A 17,607-nucleotide genomic window follows, 5' to 3' on the forward strand; every position below is an offset into this window, starting at 1 on the left:
GGTGCTCATTTCTTTAAACTCTAAATGTAGGCCTACGTGAAGCCTGTGATTATCACAAAAGAAACCCTGACAGGATGTTCTTCTATCATCATATTTGATGTCCTGAAAAGACATTTGACCATTAATGGGAAGAATTTGATCGCTGAAGAAAACTTTCGTTCTTTACTGCCGTGAAGCTTTCCGTCGGTGAAGCATCTTCACGTCTCATAGAAAATAGTTATTTACTCTGTGTGTTGATATTTTAACTTTGCAAGTATATATATATATATATATATATATGCCTATATATTAAATAAATTGTATATATTAAGTAATTTAGCATTTTAATTAAAATAATTATTACCATTTAGACAAGTGAATTTAATCATGAATAAATGCCTCAAGTGCATTAATAAATAGTACATACAATTCAATTTATGCATTTAAAATATTTAGAAATACAAAAAGTCTGTGGGGAAAAAAATTTTGAGATTTAAAATAAAGAACTGACAATAAAAGGAAGTTAATTATTTAGCCTACATACAAACAAACCTTACTCATTGGTCTTATTAAACCCGTCTTCACCCCAGCACTAGATGGCGCTACTAACTCCTGTCCCTTCGCTCTGGTCTCCTGCCATCAAACCTGCTGTGAGCTCGAGGAGGAGTCAAGAAGTCCGTGTTCTCACACACACACACACACACACACTCGTGATTGAGCTGAACACAGATCAACATTCCCTGCCAGCTCGAGTTCTCCAGCAGTCCTCATCCATGCAGCATCATCTTCACGTGCAGTGAGAGTGACTTTCCACAGGAGCGCTGAGAGAAAGCTCTTCACAGGGAGAGCAGGTGTGTGTGTGTGTGTGTGGCTGGCCACAAGGCCCAGAAGAGGTCAACCAAATACACCATGTCCACTGGGAAAAATGCACCTGCTACAACAAAGTGAGTCGATGATGGGTTGTTTAATGTTTATTTTAAAAGAGTTGCATCTGTGCTGTGCCTTTTCAGGTTTCAGCCTATCTGAAAACTTTCATGCTTTTGTGGTTCTGTGTGTCTTTAAATGGCTGATTCAGTGAGTCTGTGTTTAGTTTTGGCAGTTATTTTTTTCTCCTCCTGTCAAATGTTCACATCTCTTCCTTCCTTGTTTTGCAATAGAGTCTGGTTCGCAGTGAGAGAATGAAATGCTGTCCCTGAATATATGGCTTTAGAAAGCTTCACTGTTGGCAAATTTGCTCTTAATGTTGTTTAAGTAAAATCATTCACAGTGCATTGTGACATATTCATATTCTTATCCAAAGGCGCTGGCTGTCCATGCCCAGTCTGTGTACTCTGAGCAAACATCAAACACCTTGACTAGTGACACAGTGTGTGAGCCATATTCTGCATTGCATGTGTGTCTGTACATGTCATTGAAGCCTGAGAGAGTCAAAGGTTAGATATACCTTTCAATGACTTGTAAAGTCATGCAATTGTTTTAAACCAGTTGTTTTGCATCTCTAACAGGATGCATGTGTATTTAGGCAAATGCATGTTGGTTAGTTTGTAAATATCATAAGCAACGGGTGCCAGTATGTCTCACTTTGAGAGCCCATAATTGTATATCTGCTCGTTAATTTAGAAGCAGGATCAACCAGGTGACATGAATTAGTCCTGCCAAATATATCTTCAGTGGTCATGCGCTGAAACATTCTGCATCAGGTAGTGCTCATAATCAATGAAGGGCACTGCTGACGGCTCTGAATGGTGTCTTGGTGTTTAGTAGTAAACGTTATTCATTTCACTAAGTGGCTTTGCTTGTGTTTGTGTAGGTTTACTTCACTTGGGGAGTTTTGGAGCAAAGCGTTAATAAAATAAAATGAAATATACTTAGATATAATTGCTTAGTTTTGTGTAAATTATTTACTTTGATTTATTTTGTTACTTATTTTGGTTTGATAAAAACATTTTAAACACACACACACACACACACACACATAAATATGTGTGTGTATGTGTTTAAAATATATAACAGAAACATTTTAGATGACAAATTAATTTTTCATTTAAAAAATAATTTAATCTTATTTTAATTTTAGTTTTAATAATTGACAGATTTCTCAAGCAGTTTATTTTAAATAATAAAATCAACTTGTAGAATGCATAATTATAAAACTAATTATACAATTAATTAATTTTATATCATAAATAGAATAATTTTATTTTAATAATTGATGTATTAATTTTGATTAATGTATTAATTTAATTTATGTTATTAATTTACTTATTTAACATTTTGGTTTATTAAAATTGTATGTATATGTATATATATATATATATATATATATATATATATATATATATATATATATATATATATATATATATACTGTGTATAGGCTAAATGTACAGTATGTAAGTGTATATATTGGAATATATTAGATTAATCATTTTAAAGCTGTATTTATTTTAAAATCATTTGTTACTTTTCTCTTTTTTATATATATATTCTTGTGTGCAGTTTGAATTATGTTCTTATACTGTGGGATATCGATTGTATTGATTTGCTATCACTCAACTGTGTTACATCATAAATTAATATATTTATCTGCATTTTATTCATCATTGTAAAACTCACTAGATACTGGGAAAACAATGGCCACTAATAATAGTCTAATGGGGTCACCAGAGTTAGCTTTATATGAAGAAAATGAAGTGTATGACTTCTGCTCATTGTTTGTGTGTGTGTGTGTGTGTGTGTGTGTGTGATCAGCTCCAGACAGATGTCCCTACAGGCCTGTCTCGATGAATGCATGGAGGCCTTGGATCTGTTTCTCAACAACCACTTCAATGAGAGTTTGGACAAACTACGGCCACGGTGAGAGGAGTCTTTCTGTCTTCACCAGTTTCTCCTCCCCTCCAGTATCTGTGTGAGTGATCTTAAGCACAGACGAGCTGTTTAGTGAAGGTGTGGTACGTACTGTACCAAGCCCATAATGCTCTGTTTGTCAGTCAGATACAGTACACCACCAAAACTGAGTCTTGTTGCTGCAGTAAAGGTCCTGGCATCCGAAGCACTTGTAGAAATTAGATGTCGTCCCGTGATAGCATGCTTTATTTCCACTGCGATAGAGAATTGCATCAGGTGCGCTCCCTTCTCCAGGATGTAAGGTATTTACCTAAAGATCACACCTTCATGTCTGACAATAGTGCTGCACACAGAGCCACTTCATTAATATATAGCCGGGGGAGCGAGGAACTTTACTCTGAGGAGGAAACCACGTGCTTAAGGGACTCCAGCACTTATCCTTATATGCAGGTCCACCTGGAAGTACATAAGTCTTGGTCAGAGGTGGAAAGTAACGAATTACATTTACTCGCGTTACTGTAATTGAGTAGCTTTTTTGTGTACTAATACTTTTTAAAGTAAATTTTTAAATCTGTAATTTTACTTTTACTTAAGTATATTTTGTTTAAAGTATTGTACTTCGCTACATTTTAAAACACATTAATTACTGAGTAAAAAAAAAAATCGCTCCCTGGAAACTACGTCAGTAAATAATGGGCAGGAGGGCAAACTGGCGCTAAAATCACAAGAAAGATGCAGACGGTAGTGGTGGAAATTATGATTCTTTCTAGAGATTCGTTCATTTTCAGTTCGTTCACCAAAATGATTCGTTCAGAATCGTTCACTGATTCGTTCAGTGATCATTTCTTGGTATTACACAAAATATGCCAGCAGGTGGCGAAAAAAGAGTGTATTATGTGTTATGTCTTTAGTCAACGAACGTATTCACTTGTTACAAAAACTGATCTGGCTTTATTAAAATGTGTGTATAATCGCATTCAGTATATAAAGTCTAATTAAGTTGTTCAGATGAACAAAGCACAAGGTTTTCTTGCCTAATTAGCATTTTAATTGTTTGGTCAGACAATTTGTATATTATATATTCACATTTTAAATCGGGGATTAAACGTGGAGTTGCTAAATATCAAAACAAGCGTATGTGCACAGTAACTGTAACTGCGCTTTGCATTTTGCGAGTTTGACATGCTAAATGGCAGACTAACCCAGTTTACTCTCATTCATTTTGTTCACAAACGAGATAAGCGATGTACCAGTTAATTTCATTCACGAACGACATGTATCCGTTCATTCAGGTTCACGAATGACATGTGTGCCAGTTCAGTCATTTCATTCACGAACGAGATGTACTAAATCATTCAACTCGTTCACGAACGATAAGATCTCTAGATCTTGTTCAGACTCATATGAAACTCGTTAATTGAAGGGCGTATTCGCTCACTACATTCAACAAATCACATGCTCTGTCACATCTCATACTCAAAGGCTATCGGCTCGAGGTTGTAACTCTTTGACAGGATGGAATGGTCGTTACTCGGTTCACTGAGCTGCGCATGCGCTGCTTATAGCGCCGCACTGCTGTGGAGGGAGTAACTTCAGTGGACGAGAAATATGAGTCAGTGGATTGCGTGAACGAGAACGATTCGTTCAACTAAAAGATTCGTTCAAAAAGAACGATTCGTTCACGAACGACACATCACTAGCAGACGGTCAAAACAGGCGTTAGTGGTGCAGACACCGCTGAAAACGAAACCCCGTCATATTCTGAAGTTGAACTCGAAGGAAATGAAGTGAACCCCTGGCCATATGTATGCTCTATTATGCAGTGTAAGCTGTACTTGCCTAGGAAGACCAAACTAGCAGCTTATAAAATCTCGACAAGACATCAACCCTTCGCAAGAATGTAGAGCTAAGCTAAATGATTGCATCGTTGCATTGGTGGTTAAAATGAAGCTTTGACATTTTAGCAAGAGGTTTTGCACAAATTAGCCAAAAAGACAGTGGTGAGGAGTGTGCTATATATATATAGTCTGCAATAATATCATATTTTTTGTTTTAATGATGTGCGCGTGCATTTATAGTGCGTTCTTTCACTGTGTGATTCAGTCTCCTAAAATGCATTTAGAATGATCACAAAATTGAAGATATAGGGGCAGAAAATTCACATATTTATATAATTTCATATATTAAATCAAAATCACACAAAGAATTCCGTCTTTTCCTCCAAGAATCATCATGAATATATACATACATACATATATATATAACAGTTCAGTAAACAAGTTAATTAAGAGACTTGCGTTTTAGACACCATATTGCCTTTTTTAGCTCTATTTCTACAACAGAAAATAATTCCAAACACAGCCACCAAAGCACAGTTTTGCGTCTCTGAGCAACGTGACAGTGATTCGTTCCTGAATGAATCAACCGTTTAAATGATTCGGTTCAATCGCAATGACTCACTTATTAACAGTGACTTGCTGACACATACTGGCCATTTTAATTTCACATTTAAAGTATCATTTTTTAAATAATGAATTTCTTATCATTTCAAATGAGTATTCAACATTTTATGTCTTGTATATCAAAACATTATTCATGCATTTGTAACTGCAGGTTAAATGCATTCTTGTCCTGCACTAAACAGTGTAATACATCTAAATGCCACTTCCAATGAATCTTCTGCATTTCCTCTGCATTAAAAGATGAGTTTGTTGATACTTATTTGCCTGGTAACAGCCCAAATGTTTTATTATTCTAAATAACTGATTCCTTTAATTAAATACAACTAGTTTGAGATTAATAGACCTATCCCAGGGGTGTCAAACTCAGTTCCTGGAGGGCCGTAGCCCTGCAGAGATTAGTTCTAACTCTGCTCCAGCACACATATCATGTAGTTTTCAAATAAACCTAAATGATTAGATTAGCTGGATCAGGTGTGTTTAATTAGGGTTATATCTAAACTGTGCAGGACTGTGGCCCTCCAGGAACTGAGTTTGACACCCTTGGCCTGTCCCATTTTTGACTCCCTCCCACTGTTAAAATGTAACTAAGTAATTTTTACTCTGAGTAAATTTTAAATGAGCTACTTTTTACTTTTACTTGAGTTGATTTTTAGACTGGTACTTTTACTTTTACTTAAGTAAAATTTCATTAATGTAATGGTACTTTTACTTGAGTAGAATATTTTTGTACTCTTTCCACCTCTGGTCTTGGTTTCAGGCAATACATCTTTATGTTATAAGTATTTTAAGATTTTTGGGCTAGTCTGTGTTTTAAATGTGCACGTTTTTTTTTTTTTTTTTCATTTGGGGTTTAAAACATTTTCTTCAGTTTCGTTTTAATATACAGAGACAGCTATAATTGGCCACTCGTAGGTTAATTTCCCTGAAGAACTATCAAAACTTTGCTCTATTTGTTTGAAAATTCTGCCATAGCAACGACTCAGCCAATGGTGTACACTGGGGGCGGGAATATACGCATGATTGACCAATGACAGACTGGGGAGAAAAGAAAACGGTGTTATCTATTGATCATTTATAATCTATCTATTACAATTTTATATTAAAAAAATATCATAAATGGCTTATGGAAATGTCATTTTGCTACTTTTTTAACTATATTTAATTTTACTTTTTAAAATATTTTTCTTTGCATCAATATTAATAATTTCTAATTTTAAATTAAAATGTTTAGTAAAAACTGTTTCTAGGAAAACTAGCGTAGTAAATGTGACAGGAACATAAGCATTCAGTACTGATAGAGTTAATAATTGCATTCACATTTTTTTCATAGAGAAAGTTTAAGGCATTAACCTTCGCTATATTTACTAGTAGCCTGCTGTGTCGGAGTGTGATCTCGCGGTGTGTGTGTAAAAGCATGTGTTGTGTTGTATTCCAGGGCTAAGGAGAGCATGTATCACGCTCTGATCTATGCCACAGTGTTAGAGATGCAGGCCATGATGACCTTCCAACAAGACGACATAGTGCATGCTGGGAACACGATGAAGAGGGCTCAGGAGGTGTGCCAGAGGTAGAAAGAGAGCCAAAACACTGCATTCATTTCAGTCCTAGAGAGGCCTTTTTCTGTGACCTTTCATTTTTAGGCAAATGGGGTCATTTCCATGTCAGCTGACCCGATTCAGCCACTTTGAAATTTGCTTGTATTTGCATGGAAATGGAACTGTGTGGCTTTAAATGACAGACTGCTGGTCACGTCTTTTACTGGCCTTACATAACATAGATGAAATGGAGTTGAAGAGATGCCTACAGCACTAATCCAGATGACTGTATGTGGGTGGATTCACCACTGCAATGGTCACACATGGGCTCATTTTCAGTTTGCTTAAGAAACAGTGAGTCACAAGAGAGATCCTTCTGTGTGATCTGCTCCTAAACCCCTTCAAACATCCTCTTGGGAGAGTGTGTGTATAGGTAGTTTGTAAGGAAGTAATAATTTTATTCAGCAAGGATATGTTAAATTGATAAAAGGTGATAGTAAAGACTTGTATTGTTAGAAAAATGTTATTCATCAAAGAATCAAAGAAAAAACACTGATAATAAATCAGTATATTAGAATGATTTGTGAAGGATCATGTGACACTGAAGACTAGAGACAGGATGCTGAAAATTCAGCGCTGCTTCACAGAAATAAATTATGTTTATAGTATATTAAAATAGGAATCCAATATTATTTCACAATGTTACAGTTTTTTTTACTGTCTTGATGAGCATAAGAGACTCCAAGAAACATAAAAAAATCTTACTGATCCCAAATTTTTTAATAAGTTTATTGAAAAATACATGTTTCAAATTGTATAACTAATATTTAAATATGTAAAGATGCATGTTGAGTAGCATTTTTTAAACTTGATTGAGTAAATGAATTAAACGTAGTTAGCAGATGGTTTGCTTAAAAGCATTAGAAATGACTTATTATTTATTAATTTTTTGTAAAATGTAAATACATTTTCAGTATATTTATTAAAGTGTAGGTATTGCTGTTGTAAAAACTTATGCTTATTAGTTAGTCAAGATACACTACTGATCACAAGTTTGGGGTCTGTAAGATCTATTATTATTATTTTTAAACAGTAGTATTGTGAAATATTGTTACAACTTAAAATAACCTTTTTCTCTTTTGAAATATTATAAGATGTAATTTATTCTTCAGTGTCAAAACGAATGTGTTGCATAATCATTCTGTGGGAAACGGTGATACATTTTGTCTTGATGAATAAGACGTCTTATAGAATAGAAATATTTTATAACATTATAAATCTCTTTACTGTCACTTCTGATCAATTTAATGCACCCTTGCTGAATAAAAGTATTTTTTTTTTTACATTTAAATGTAAGTCTATGTATTTACGTTTTTATTTTTGAATTAATCATTTTTTTCCCATCCATCTTCCATAAAAAAGTAATTGTTCCTGATCCTAGTCTGGTCAAGTGTGGTTGTAAGTCTGTCAGACATCGTCATCGTGTGTTTGTTCACTCATCTCTTGAGTTCTGGCTGTTCTCTTTCAGGTTCCGTAGGAAGTCTGGTGGTCTTGGGAGCCGAGGAGCAAATGATGATCTTTCAGAAGGTGTGGTTTTTCTAGAAATGTCCAGCTTTTACTGCTATTAAAGGAGGAATAAAACTCAAACAAAGCATTCATTTTGAAGAATTTGATGAATTCAAGGCTAAAGCTTGCCAGAATCAGTTAGCAATTTGTATAAGATGTTTCATTTAATGACTGTTTTATGATAATATTGTATTTGATGTTTTACAGAGCAGCTCCATGCTGAAGTGTGTTACGCCGAGTGTTTACTGCACCGAGCCGCTCTCACATTCTTACAGGTTTGACACATTTCAAGACAAATTTAACTAACAATCAGACAATCTCAGATGTTTTGCTTAAACTGTGTGTGCATTTTGGTATCTTTGAAGTCTTGACCTTAACGTGTAGAACTTGACATCTTTTTAAACCTCAGATCAAAGGGATAGTTCACCCCAAAATGAAAATTTGCTGAATTTAATTACTACCACTCAGGCCATTCAAAAAATATAGACGAGTTTGTTTCTTCTCCAGAAAAGTTTTGGACATTTTGCAGTAAATGGGTGCCGTCAGAATGAGTCAAAACAGCTGGTAAAAACATCACAAGTAATCAACACCACTCCAGTTCATCAGTTAATAGTTTGTGAAATTAAAAGGTATGTGTTTGTAAGAAACAAATCCATCATTAAGGTGTTTTTAACTTAAAAAAAATCGCTTTCTGCTAAAATATAAGTCCTTTATACATAATATGCTTTCTCCAGTGAAAAAGTCATCTTGTCTGAATCAGCAGAGAAATATGAACAGATCAAGCACTGTTTACAATCAGACAAATCAGAACGGATCTTAACCAATATGTTGTAGGATTTTGATGTGAGAGGAAAACAGAGATTGACTTTTTCAATGGAGGACACATTATTATGGATTATGGAGTCATATTTTTGCCAAAAGCAAGTTTTTAAACTTAAAATGCCTTAATGATGGGTTTATCATAAACACACAGCTTTTCACTTCATAAACATTAACTGATGGACTGGAGTGGTGTGGATTATTGTAATTTTTTTATCAGCTGTTTGGACTCTCATTCTGACGGCACCCATTCACTGCTGCATCTTTGATGGCCTGAGAGTAAAATTGCAGAAAATTTAAATTTTGGTTTGAACTATTCCTGAGTACTTTAAACTTGATCCTACTCCAGAGCTCAGATCTGCACATGATTTCTCATTCTCTGTTTGTTGACAGGATGAGAATATGGTTAGTTTTATTAAAGGAGGAATCAAAATACGGAACAGTTACCTCATATACAAGTAAGTCTGTAGCAAGTAAGTGAAGGAAATCTGTGGTTTGACTGTCGGTAAATGAGAATAATTGGTGTCATCAAGAGACCTGCACCATTTAATCAGGTGGAAATAACCTGTATTTGATTCCCATTTGTGCGCCAAAATCCTGCCCTTGAATTGGGCATGCAGGGAGCTAAGCGCATTCGTCCAATCAGACACCTCTTTCAAAGGACCGAACCACAAGCATTTAGAGGGCGGAGTCTCTTTTGGGATTGGGGCTTTCAATTTGGTATGTGCATCTGGAATATTGCATCTACTGTATATTCCTTAATATTTAAACCCCAGATTGTTCAATGTGTTGTTGTTCTTCACTGTCACACAGACTCTTTCACTGTTTCCTGCCCGGATACTCAAACTGCTAGAGTTTGCTGGCTTTTCTGGAGATAAGGTGTTTTTTTTTTTTTGTTTTTTTTTTTTTACCTCAGATTACACTCTTGCATTCTCATTTTTAAAAATAGGTTTTTGCCAGTGTGCTCGTTCATGTTTATTTTTTTGTTAATATTTTTTGGCGTGTGTGTGTGTGCAGGAATTTGGCATCTCTCAGCTGTACACGGGTGCCACCTCTCATACCCTGCGCTCCATGCTGTGCGCCCTCCTCCTGCTTTGTTTCTACACATTCCTCTCCTTTATTTTAGGTATTTGTGATACATTATGTATTTGATGCCCACATAAAGCAAATATCTTACACCAATATTGCAAGGTGCTTCTTTAGTTAATTGTGCAAACTTAAGGGATAGTTCACCCCAAAAATTAAAAATTCTGAAATAATTGTAATGTTTTTATTTTAGCATGTATTACAAAAGCATTTTAAAAAATCTCACTGACCACAAACTTTTGACCAGTAGTGTATATATTAAAATGAAAGAATCCTCAGATATTTTTATGTTAATAATGAAGTGATGTTTTGTGAAGGTACTGGAGAGGGGGAGGTGGAAGAGGCAGAGCGACTATTGAAGCCATTTCGACTGCGATACCCACGTGTATGTCTTTTTACTTCATTTGTAAATGAACTTATTTAGAATTTCAGAGCCATTTTCACATTTATAAAGATGTTTTGTTTTAAGATCTAGTACTTTTATGACTCCATACAGTCAAAATCTGACTCGCATGCATGTTGACAAAGTTGTTTTTTTTTCAGGTGCATACAGATGTTTAGAAACCTGAATAGTAAAGAAAACTGTGTTAGCCAAGCCAAAACATGAGGTCTTTAATGTGTGTTTTTGGAGCTCATGTTCTAATTCTCTCTCCAGGGAGCGATTTTCCTCTTCTTTGCAGGTCGAGCTGAAGAAATAAAGGGTAACATTGATGAGGTGAATCTGCCTACATGGCCTTTTCTTTTTCTTTTTATTCCAATGATTTTAAAGACTTCAGACTGGTTAGAAGACAATGAAACTATGTGGGAAATGGTCATGCAAAATGAAATGACAGTGTTTCTAGAAATTGAGGCTAACATTATAAACGGGCTTGTAGATCTTGCTCACTAATGTACTGTACCCCTGCATGTCCAGGCGGTGGCGCTGTTTGAGGACGGCTGTAAGTCCCAACAGGCCTGGAAACAGTTTCATCACATGTGCTACTGGGAGCTGATGTGGTGCTTCACATTTAAGAAGCACTGGAAGATGGCGTATTTCTACGCAGACCTGCTCAGCCAGGAGAGCCGCTGGTCTAAGGTGACCCGACTGCTCGAAAACAACAGTTTATACACAAATTTGTTCTTGTGTTTCATGATTAAGGCCAAAATGACAATGTGAATCTAATGTTTCAGTACAAATCTGGAAGTTAATTTGAATTATGTTTTGGTGAAATGATTAGAAGAACAGCATCCTTAGAAATCCTAAAGGCAGTTTAGTTTACTGTATGTCTGTGAGAAACACCCATAATGTGATATGTATAGATGCCAAGACATTTCTGCGTTGCATGTTTGAAACGGCCTCCACCCAGAATGTAAATCAAGTGTGGGATTTTATTGGTGCTGGGAAAAAGTCTGCTTTGCGTTTAGTACAAACTAGGAAGCAATGCAGTTCGTTTTCCATGTTTTGCCTAATTTAAAGGTGTTAAAACACTTTAAAATTGAAGCATGTCATGGATTATTGTCAGATAAAAAAATATACCATTTATTTGTTCATTTAAAAAGATACACATTTTGGACATTTGTACCTAAAGACACAACGAAATGGACTGGAATTATGTCTTCAGCAAAGATTTTATACAGAACCACAGTAAAATAGTTAGGATTTTTATATGGAGGAGCATTTTCATTTCGCTTTGTTTTTTAAAAAAGCTTCAAAAAATTAAAGGAAGGTTTACATAGATGCCTTTTTACATGTGTGTATATGCTATTTACTCACCGATATTACTGTATTCACAAGGTCAGAAAACTAGGGATTCAAAATATTCTTAAAAAGCAGGAAATCTTCTAAAACTGAAGGCAAAATGACATATTTCATGGTTGATGAAATGTTCTGAGCAGTTGGTTAGCCAGCGTTAGCCAATATTTCGTGTCTAATTGCTGAAAGACTTCCACCTCAGAAACATGAAGTGAAACCATACAGGTGTCAAGCCTGGGATTGAGCTGTATTTTTTTTATTTTTTATTGAAGTTACACTACAGCACAGCTATTTTAACAATGACTGGTGTGCGTAAGCTGTGTAAATTGGCTTTGTGGGTCATTGCCAGGTTTTTGTTTGAACTGGTTGGTTCTGTTGCTGCTTGTGATTACGCACAGTGTATTTCCAGTGTGCAGATGGATTATGGCGGTTTTCTCTCTCTCTCAGGCCATGTACGTGTACATGAAGGCAGCTTATCTCAGCATGCTTCCAGACACAGAATCCCGGCCGTTTGGGGATAATGAAGTGGATCTCTTTAGGTAAATACACTTGCATGTAATTACACTGCCAACACAGGAGCAGAAATAATAAACTTCCTTTCATATGTCTCTCTTTCTTTGGGTTTACTGGATGTATTTTAACATGTGATCAAAACCGACATCAGCTAATTGATAGTGTTTTTTATTCCCGTTCACTTCCTTTCTCTCTTTTTGGGTCTCTCAGACAGGTACCAACATACAGACAGAAGATAGCAGGTAAATCTCCACCCACAGAGAAGTTTGCCATTCGTAAAGCGAGACGGTACAAAGCTAGCAATCCAATCAGACTTCCTGTGCCTGTTCTTGTAAGAATAACGTAACACATGTGACACAGTTCATTCTAAATGTTTTCTTTTTCTTTGCTTTTGTTGTAATGCAGTGGTTATATTTTAAAGTCGGCAACCTTTGTGCTTCATATCTCAGGAGATGATGTACATGTGGAATGGTTTCTCCATGATCAGCAAACAGCCCGAGCTGACGGAGGGCATGATGGAGACGCTGGTAGAAGCAGAGCGCACCCTTCAGGCAGCTCCAGGTAATGCCACTAAGTGTCCACTCTGTATTAAAGGAACACTCAACTATTTTTGAAAATAGGCTCATTTTCCAACTCCCCTAGAGTTAAACAGTTGAGTTTTAGCATTTTTGAATCCATTCAGACAATCTCTGGGTCTGGCGGTGGCACTTTTAGCTTAGCTTAGCATAGATCGTTGAATCTGACTAGAGCGTTAGCATCTCGCTCAAAAATGACAGAAGAGTTTCAATATTGTTCCTATTTAAAACTTGACTCTTCTGTAGTTCGTAGTCATAGTTAAAAAATATCGAAACTCTTCTGTCATTTTTGAGCGAGATGCTAACGTTCTAGTCAGATACAACGATCTATGCTAAGCTAAGCTAAAAGTGCTACTGCCAGACCCAGAGATTGTCTGAATAGATTCAAAAATGGTAAAACTCAACTGTTTAACTCTAAGGGAGTTGGAAAATGAGCCTATTTTCAAAAATAGTAGAGTTTTCCTTTATCCAATTGCATTTCAGGGAAATCTGTTATTACAGGTTAACAGATACTATTATAATTTCAGTGACTGCTAGAAATCATGATATTTTAACTGCTTCCCTCAACCACTGTTTTTGTTGAAGAACAATTTTTTTTTAACTTTACACTAGATTTTTTTTTAAGCAGAAGTACCAGGGGAAATATCTTTCCCTTTGAGTATTGTTTTTTGACAATAGCAGGCCTTACTGAAAACGGCTGTTGTTCAGTTCTATATTGTTTATGTGACCTTCCTGTACAGTAGTATACTGTATAGTATATATTGTTTGACACATTGTTTGTTTGTGTAGAGAATGAGTACTCTGTGGACGACACGTGTGTGATCCTGCTTCTGAAAGGCCTGTGTCTGAAGAACCAAGGCCAGACGCAGGCGGCAGAGGACTGTTTCAGACAGGTTTACAGCAGGCCAGTGCTTTTGTGTTACTGGATTTGCCTTCACAAATGCTTGTTCTGTCTCAGGATGGTGTTTTTGAGATGCTTTGTGTCGCTAACAGTGAAAAGAAGGTGAAATTTGATCATTACCTGGTTCCTAATGCTCTGCTAGAGATGAGTCTGCTGTACATCGACACGGGGAGGAAAGAGCAAGCCATCCATCTACTGCAGAAAGCCAAGTGAGTTCAGTCTAGGACAAAACTCTTGTTTGCTGTTGTTATGGCTTCAGTCTGATATGACACTTTGTTGAAGTTGCAAACTGCATTTTGTCATGACATATCTCCTCATCTCTCCTGTCAGGAAAAACTACAAGGAGTACTCAATGGAGTCTCGTACACAGTTCAGGGTCCACGCGGCGCTCACTAAACTTAAAGCTGACACCAATGACCAAGATGAAATAACAACATTGTAAGGAAAGATGATCCTGAGTCAATGGCGTCTTTTCTCTGAGGACCAGACAGAGTTGGGAGAACGAAAGACCAAAGACACGGTGTAGTTTTTATGCATTGGTACTACCCAATGTTAACCCGTCTCATTTTTTTTTGGACGGTATTATGGGAAACACTAAAAACTTCATTTGTACGTTCTCCTCCAGGAGGTTAGGTGCCAAATTGATGTTTATTTTAGTCAGATAAAAAATAGATGAATGAATATTTGAAATGTAAACCAGGGTTTAAGCTCCTTAAAATGTATTCAAATGTACATTTTAGGAAGCATTAGAAATCAAATGAATATTTTTCTGTAAGTCCTGTACAGGTTTAATAAGGGAAATGACACTGTTTACATAAATTAATTTAGACAAGCCATTTTACACTTAGTTGTAATGATGATTAAACATGTTGATTATTGTAAGGCTGAGTATGGGATTTGAATACTTTATTATTGATTACTATACTCCTTTCTTGAATACATCAAGAACGTTTATAATAATCAAATGCTTCAAATAGCATCAGTAATATTCAGCTGTCAAATGCTATGGTTATTTTTTGATAATACATTTTATTAGTAGTTAATATTTAATCAATTATTGATGTTAAAATATTTTTGAAATGTATAATTTCTGTATAATTATATAGTAAATTAAGTCGTTCAATCAATGCAATTATTAGCAATAAATGCTCTGGGTTACTGTATTAATAAATCAGTTTTGCATGACAAATTATAACCATCTGCTTTTTCATGCATAAGCTTAATTGTTCTTAAAACATTTGCTTTTTTTGCTTAATGTAGAACGCTTCAGAATTTTTAACGAGGAATTATTATATGCATGTATGAATTATATATGAATATCAGTTGAATATCAGTTTTTCACTTTCCAAACTTACAAAGAAACCAATTTTACAATATGTTACAGTAGCATTGTATAAAAGTCTTTGTTGTCTGAGGGTTACTGGCTGGACCCGGCTGCCACTGTTCCCTGCTCTTCCTCTCTCTTCCTGCGTTTCAGGAGTTTTCTCTGTGTAAAAACCAATGGCTGTGATCAGGTAATGAATGTAGTATAATGTTATATTAGAAGAAAAAAAGTAACATTTCTGTGATCATCTACTTCCACCAAACATTGTTTTACATAAAGTTTTATTGCAAAACATGTATATTCAAATACGTTTGCAGTGCTTCATGGGAGTGAGCTTTCTTTGCAGAATCATGGGTAATGTAGTTTCTTTCCAATTCTGCTGTTAAACACAATTAATTATTATTTTATTTGCTGATGGCTTCAACAAAAGCATATACCATCTATTAACAATCTCAGAGCTCATACTAGGTCTGTCTTTAAAGTTTTATCATTATTGTTAAAGGTGCTGTATGTGGGATTGACACCGAGGGGTTACAGTGGGTATTACAGTCCAAATTCAAAATATTGCAGCAGGTTTTTTTTCACCCGGTCCCTCCTCCTCAGATGCACACACAGGTTGCCAGATTGAGGACACCAACAGGAACGAGCGCACCTGACAATGGAAAGCACTGAGCCTAACACTGTATTATACCGTTGCTGATCATAAAGTTTTTTGGATGGATGTCCAGGATTTTTAGGATGGGCAGAAAGTTCTATATCCCGCTCTGACCCCTTTCATTTGCTAGCTTCCATGACTGAAATTAACTATGCTGTGTTTTCCACCAACTGGCAACCAGTCAAGACTGACATTCCGACCCAGAACGCACATTTTCAAAGGAGAATAACTCACTGTAGCATTGTTTTTCAGATAAACAAATATGTTAAAGGTGCCATAAAATGCATTGATACAATGTTTTAAATTTTAAGTTCTCTGATATCTACATAGAACGTATGTTGCTTAGGTAAGGGCAAAAATTCTACAGAAACTGTTTTACAAGTCCCTTTACAACCCTAGGATTTGTCCCTAAAAAGAAATGGTCTGTTTTTACCTTATTTGGAAGGGTCATGAATAATAATGTTGAGCTCTGCTCTGATTGGCTGTTTCACAGTGTGGCATATTCCAGTAGCTCACACAGCAGGAAAGAAGCACAGGGAAAATATATATTTCAAAACTGTCTCTCGCAGTCACAGTACAGACCAAAAGTTTGGACACACCTTCTCATTCAAAGAATTTTCTTTATTTTCATGACTATGAAAATTGTAGATTCACACTGAAGGCATCAAAACTATGACTCTCGCCTTGGGCACCAAATAACCTAGAGTCGGCCCTGCCTAAACCATCTCGATTGGGTTCAGGTCCGGTGACTGTGGAGGTCAGGTCATCTGGCGCAGCACCCCATCACTCTCCTTCTTGGTCAAATAGCCCTTGATGCCTTCAGTGTGACTCTACAATTTTCATAGTCATGAAAATAAAGAAAACTCTTTGAATGAGAAGGTGTGTCCAAACTTTTGGTCTGTACTGTATATCGTTGGGTAATTATACTGTATAAAAATTTTCTTAAATATCTGGAAACATATTATAGTATTTTTATGCTTTAGTAAAGTCAAAAACTTGCATAAAGCACCTTTAATAATAATTTACCCCATTAAGAAAATTACTTCCAGAACCAACTGTTGCAGTTTTAAATGACAGGAAATACATTTTTTTTTTTCGGTGAACTGTCCTTTTAAAATGATAATTCACCCCAAAATTAGCATTTTGTAATTATTTACCCACTCTTATGTTGTTCCAACATGAGGGTGTATAGTCTCATGCAGCCTCATGACTGTTTGACAACTGTTTGGTTACCAACATTTTTCAAAATATCTTCTTTTGGGTTCAACAAAATAAAGATACTCATACAGGTTTGGAACAACTTGAGGAGTAAACAATGACAAAATAAAATACTTTTTAGGTGAACTTTCCCTTTAAGAACACGGGAAGCTTCTATCAAATTCCAGCATTTCCATTAAAAAAATACATACAAATCCAAAGTACACCTACCTAAATAATATATATTATTCTAAGACACAAAGGTTTTTATACGAATAAATAAGTAAAATAAGTCACGAGACACCCGCGAACCAATAAGATTAGACTTCAAAATTCAATTTCGTGAGGCACCCTCCCTAACGGTCCAATTTTGAATGTTTGAAAGATTTTTTTGTTCACTGAATAACAACTTCAGT

The 17,607-nt window shown here is 35.7% G+C and overlaps 1 protein-coding gene across 4 annotated transcripts; it reads left to right on the plus strand.

Annotated features, from left to right (window-relative positions):
* The first annotated feature begins 649 nt into the window (after positions 1 to 649).
* LOC132152319 (tetratricopeptide repeat protein 39A) lies at positions 650 to 15,334 on the plus strand. Of its 4 annotated transcripts, XM_059561114.1 has the most exons (18): positions 650 to 923; positions 2,731 to 2,835; positions 6,724 to 6,855; positions 8,352 to 8,410; positions 8,597 to 8,664; positions 9,602 to 9,666; positions 9,829 to 9,928; positions 10,022 to 10,087; positions 10,226 to 10,334; positions 10,612 to 10,679; positions 10,950 to 11,009; positions 11,208 to 11,369; positions 12,474 to 12,565; positions 12,750 to 12,870; positions 12,989 to 13,100; positions 13,904 to 14,018; positions 14,108 to 14,224; positions 14,346 to 15,334. In XM_059561114.1, the coding sequence occupies exons 1-18, from the start codon at positions 889 to 891 to the stop codon at positions 14,455 to 14,457; spliced, it is 1,698 nt and encodes a 565-aa protein (XP_059417097.1). In that variant the 5' UTR covers positions 650 to 888; the 3' UTR covers positions 14,458 to 15,334. The 4 variants fall into 4 exon arrangements, 3 of the variants coding, with proteins under 3 accessions (XP_059417097.1, XP_059417093.1, XP_059417092.1); XR_009436487.1 differs by having other exon boundaries at positions 2,731 to 2,887; positions 13,904 to 14,224; positions 14,346 to 15,331; XM_059561110.1 differs by lacking the exon at positions 14,346 to 15,334 and having other exon boundaries at positions 2,731 to 2,887; positions 13,904 to 14,007; positions 14,108 to 14,225.
* Positions 15,335 to 17,607: the final 2,273 nt, after the last annotated feature.

Source organism: Carassius carassius, chromosome 1, assembly GCF_963082965.1.
Source record: "Carassius carassius chromosome 1, fCarCar2.1, whole genome shotgun sequence".
Classification (NCBI taxonomy): Eukaryota; Metazoa; Chordata; class Actinopteri; order Cypriniformes; family Cyprinidae; genus Carassius; species Carassius carassius.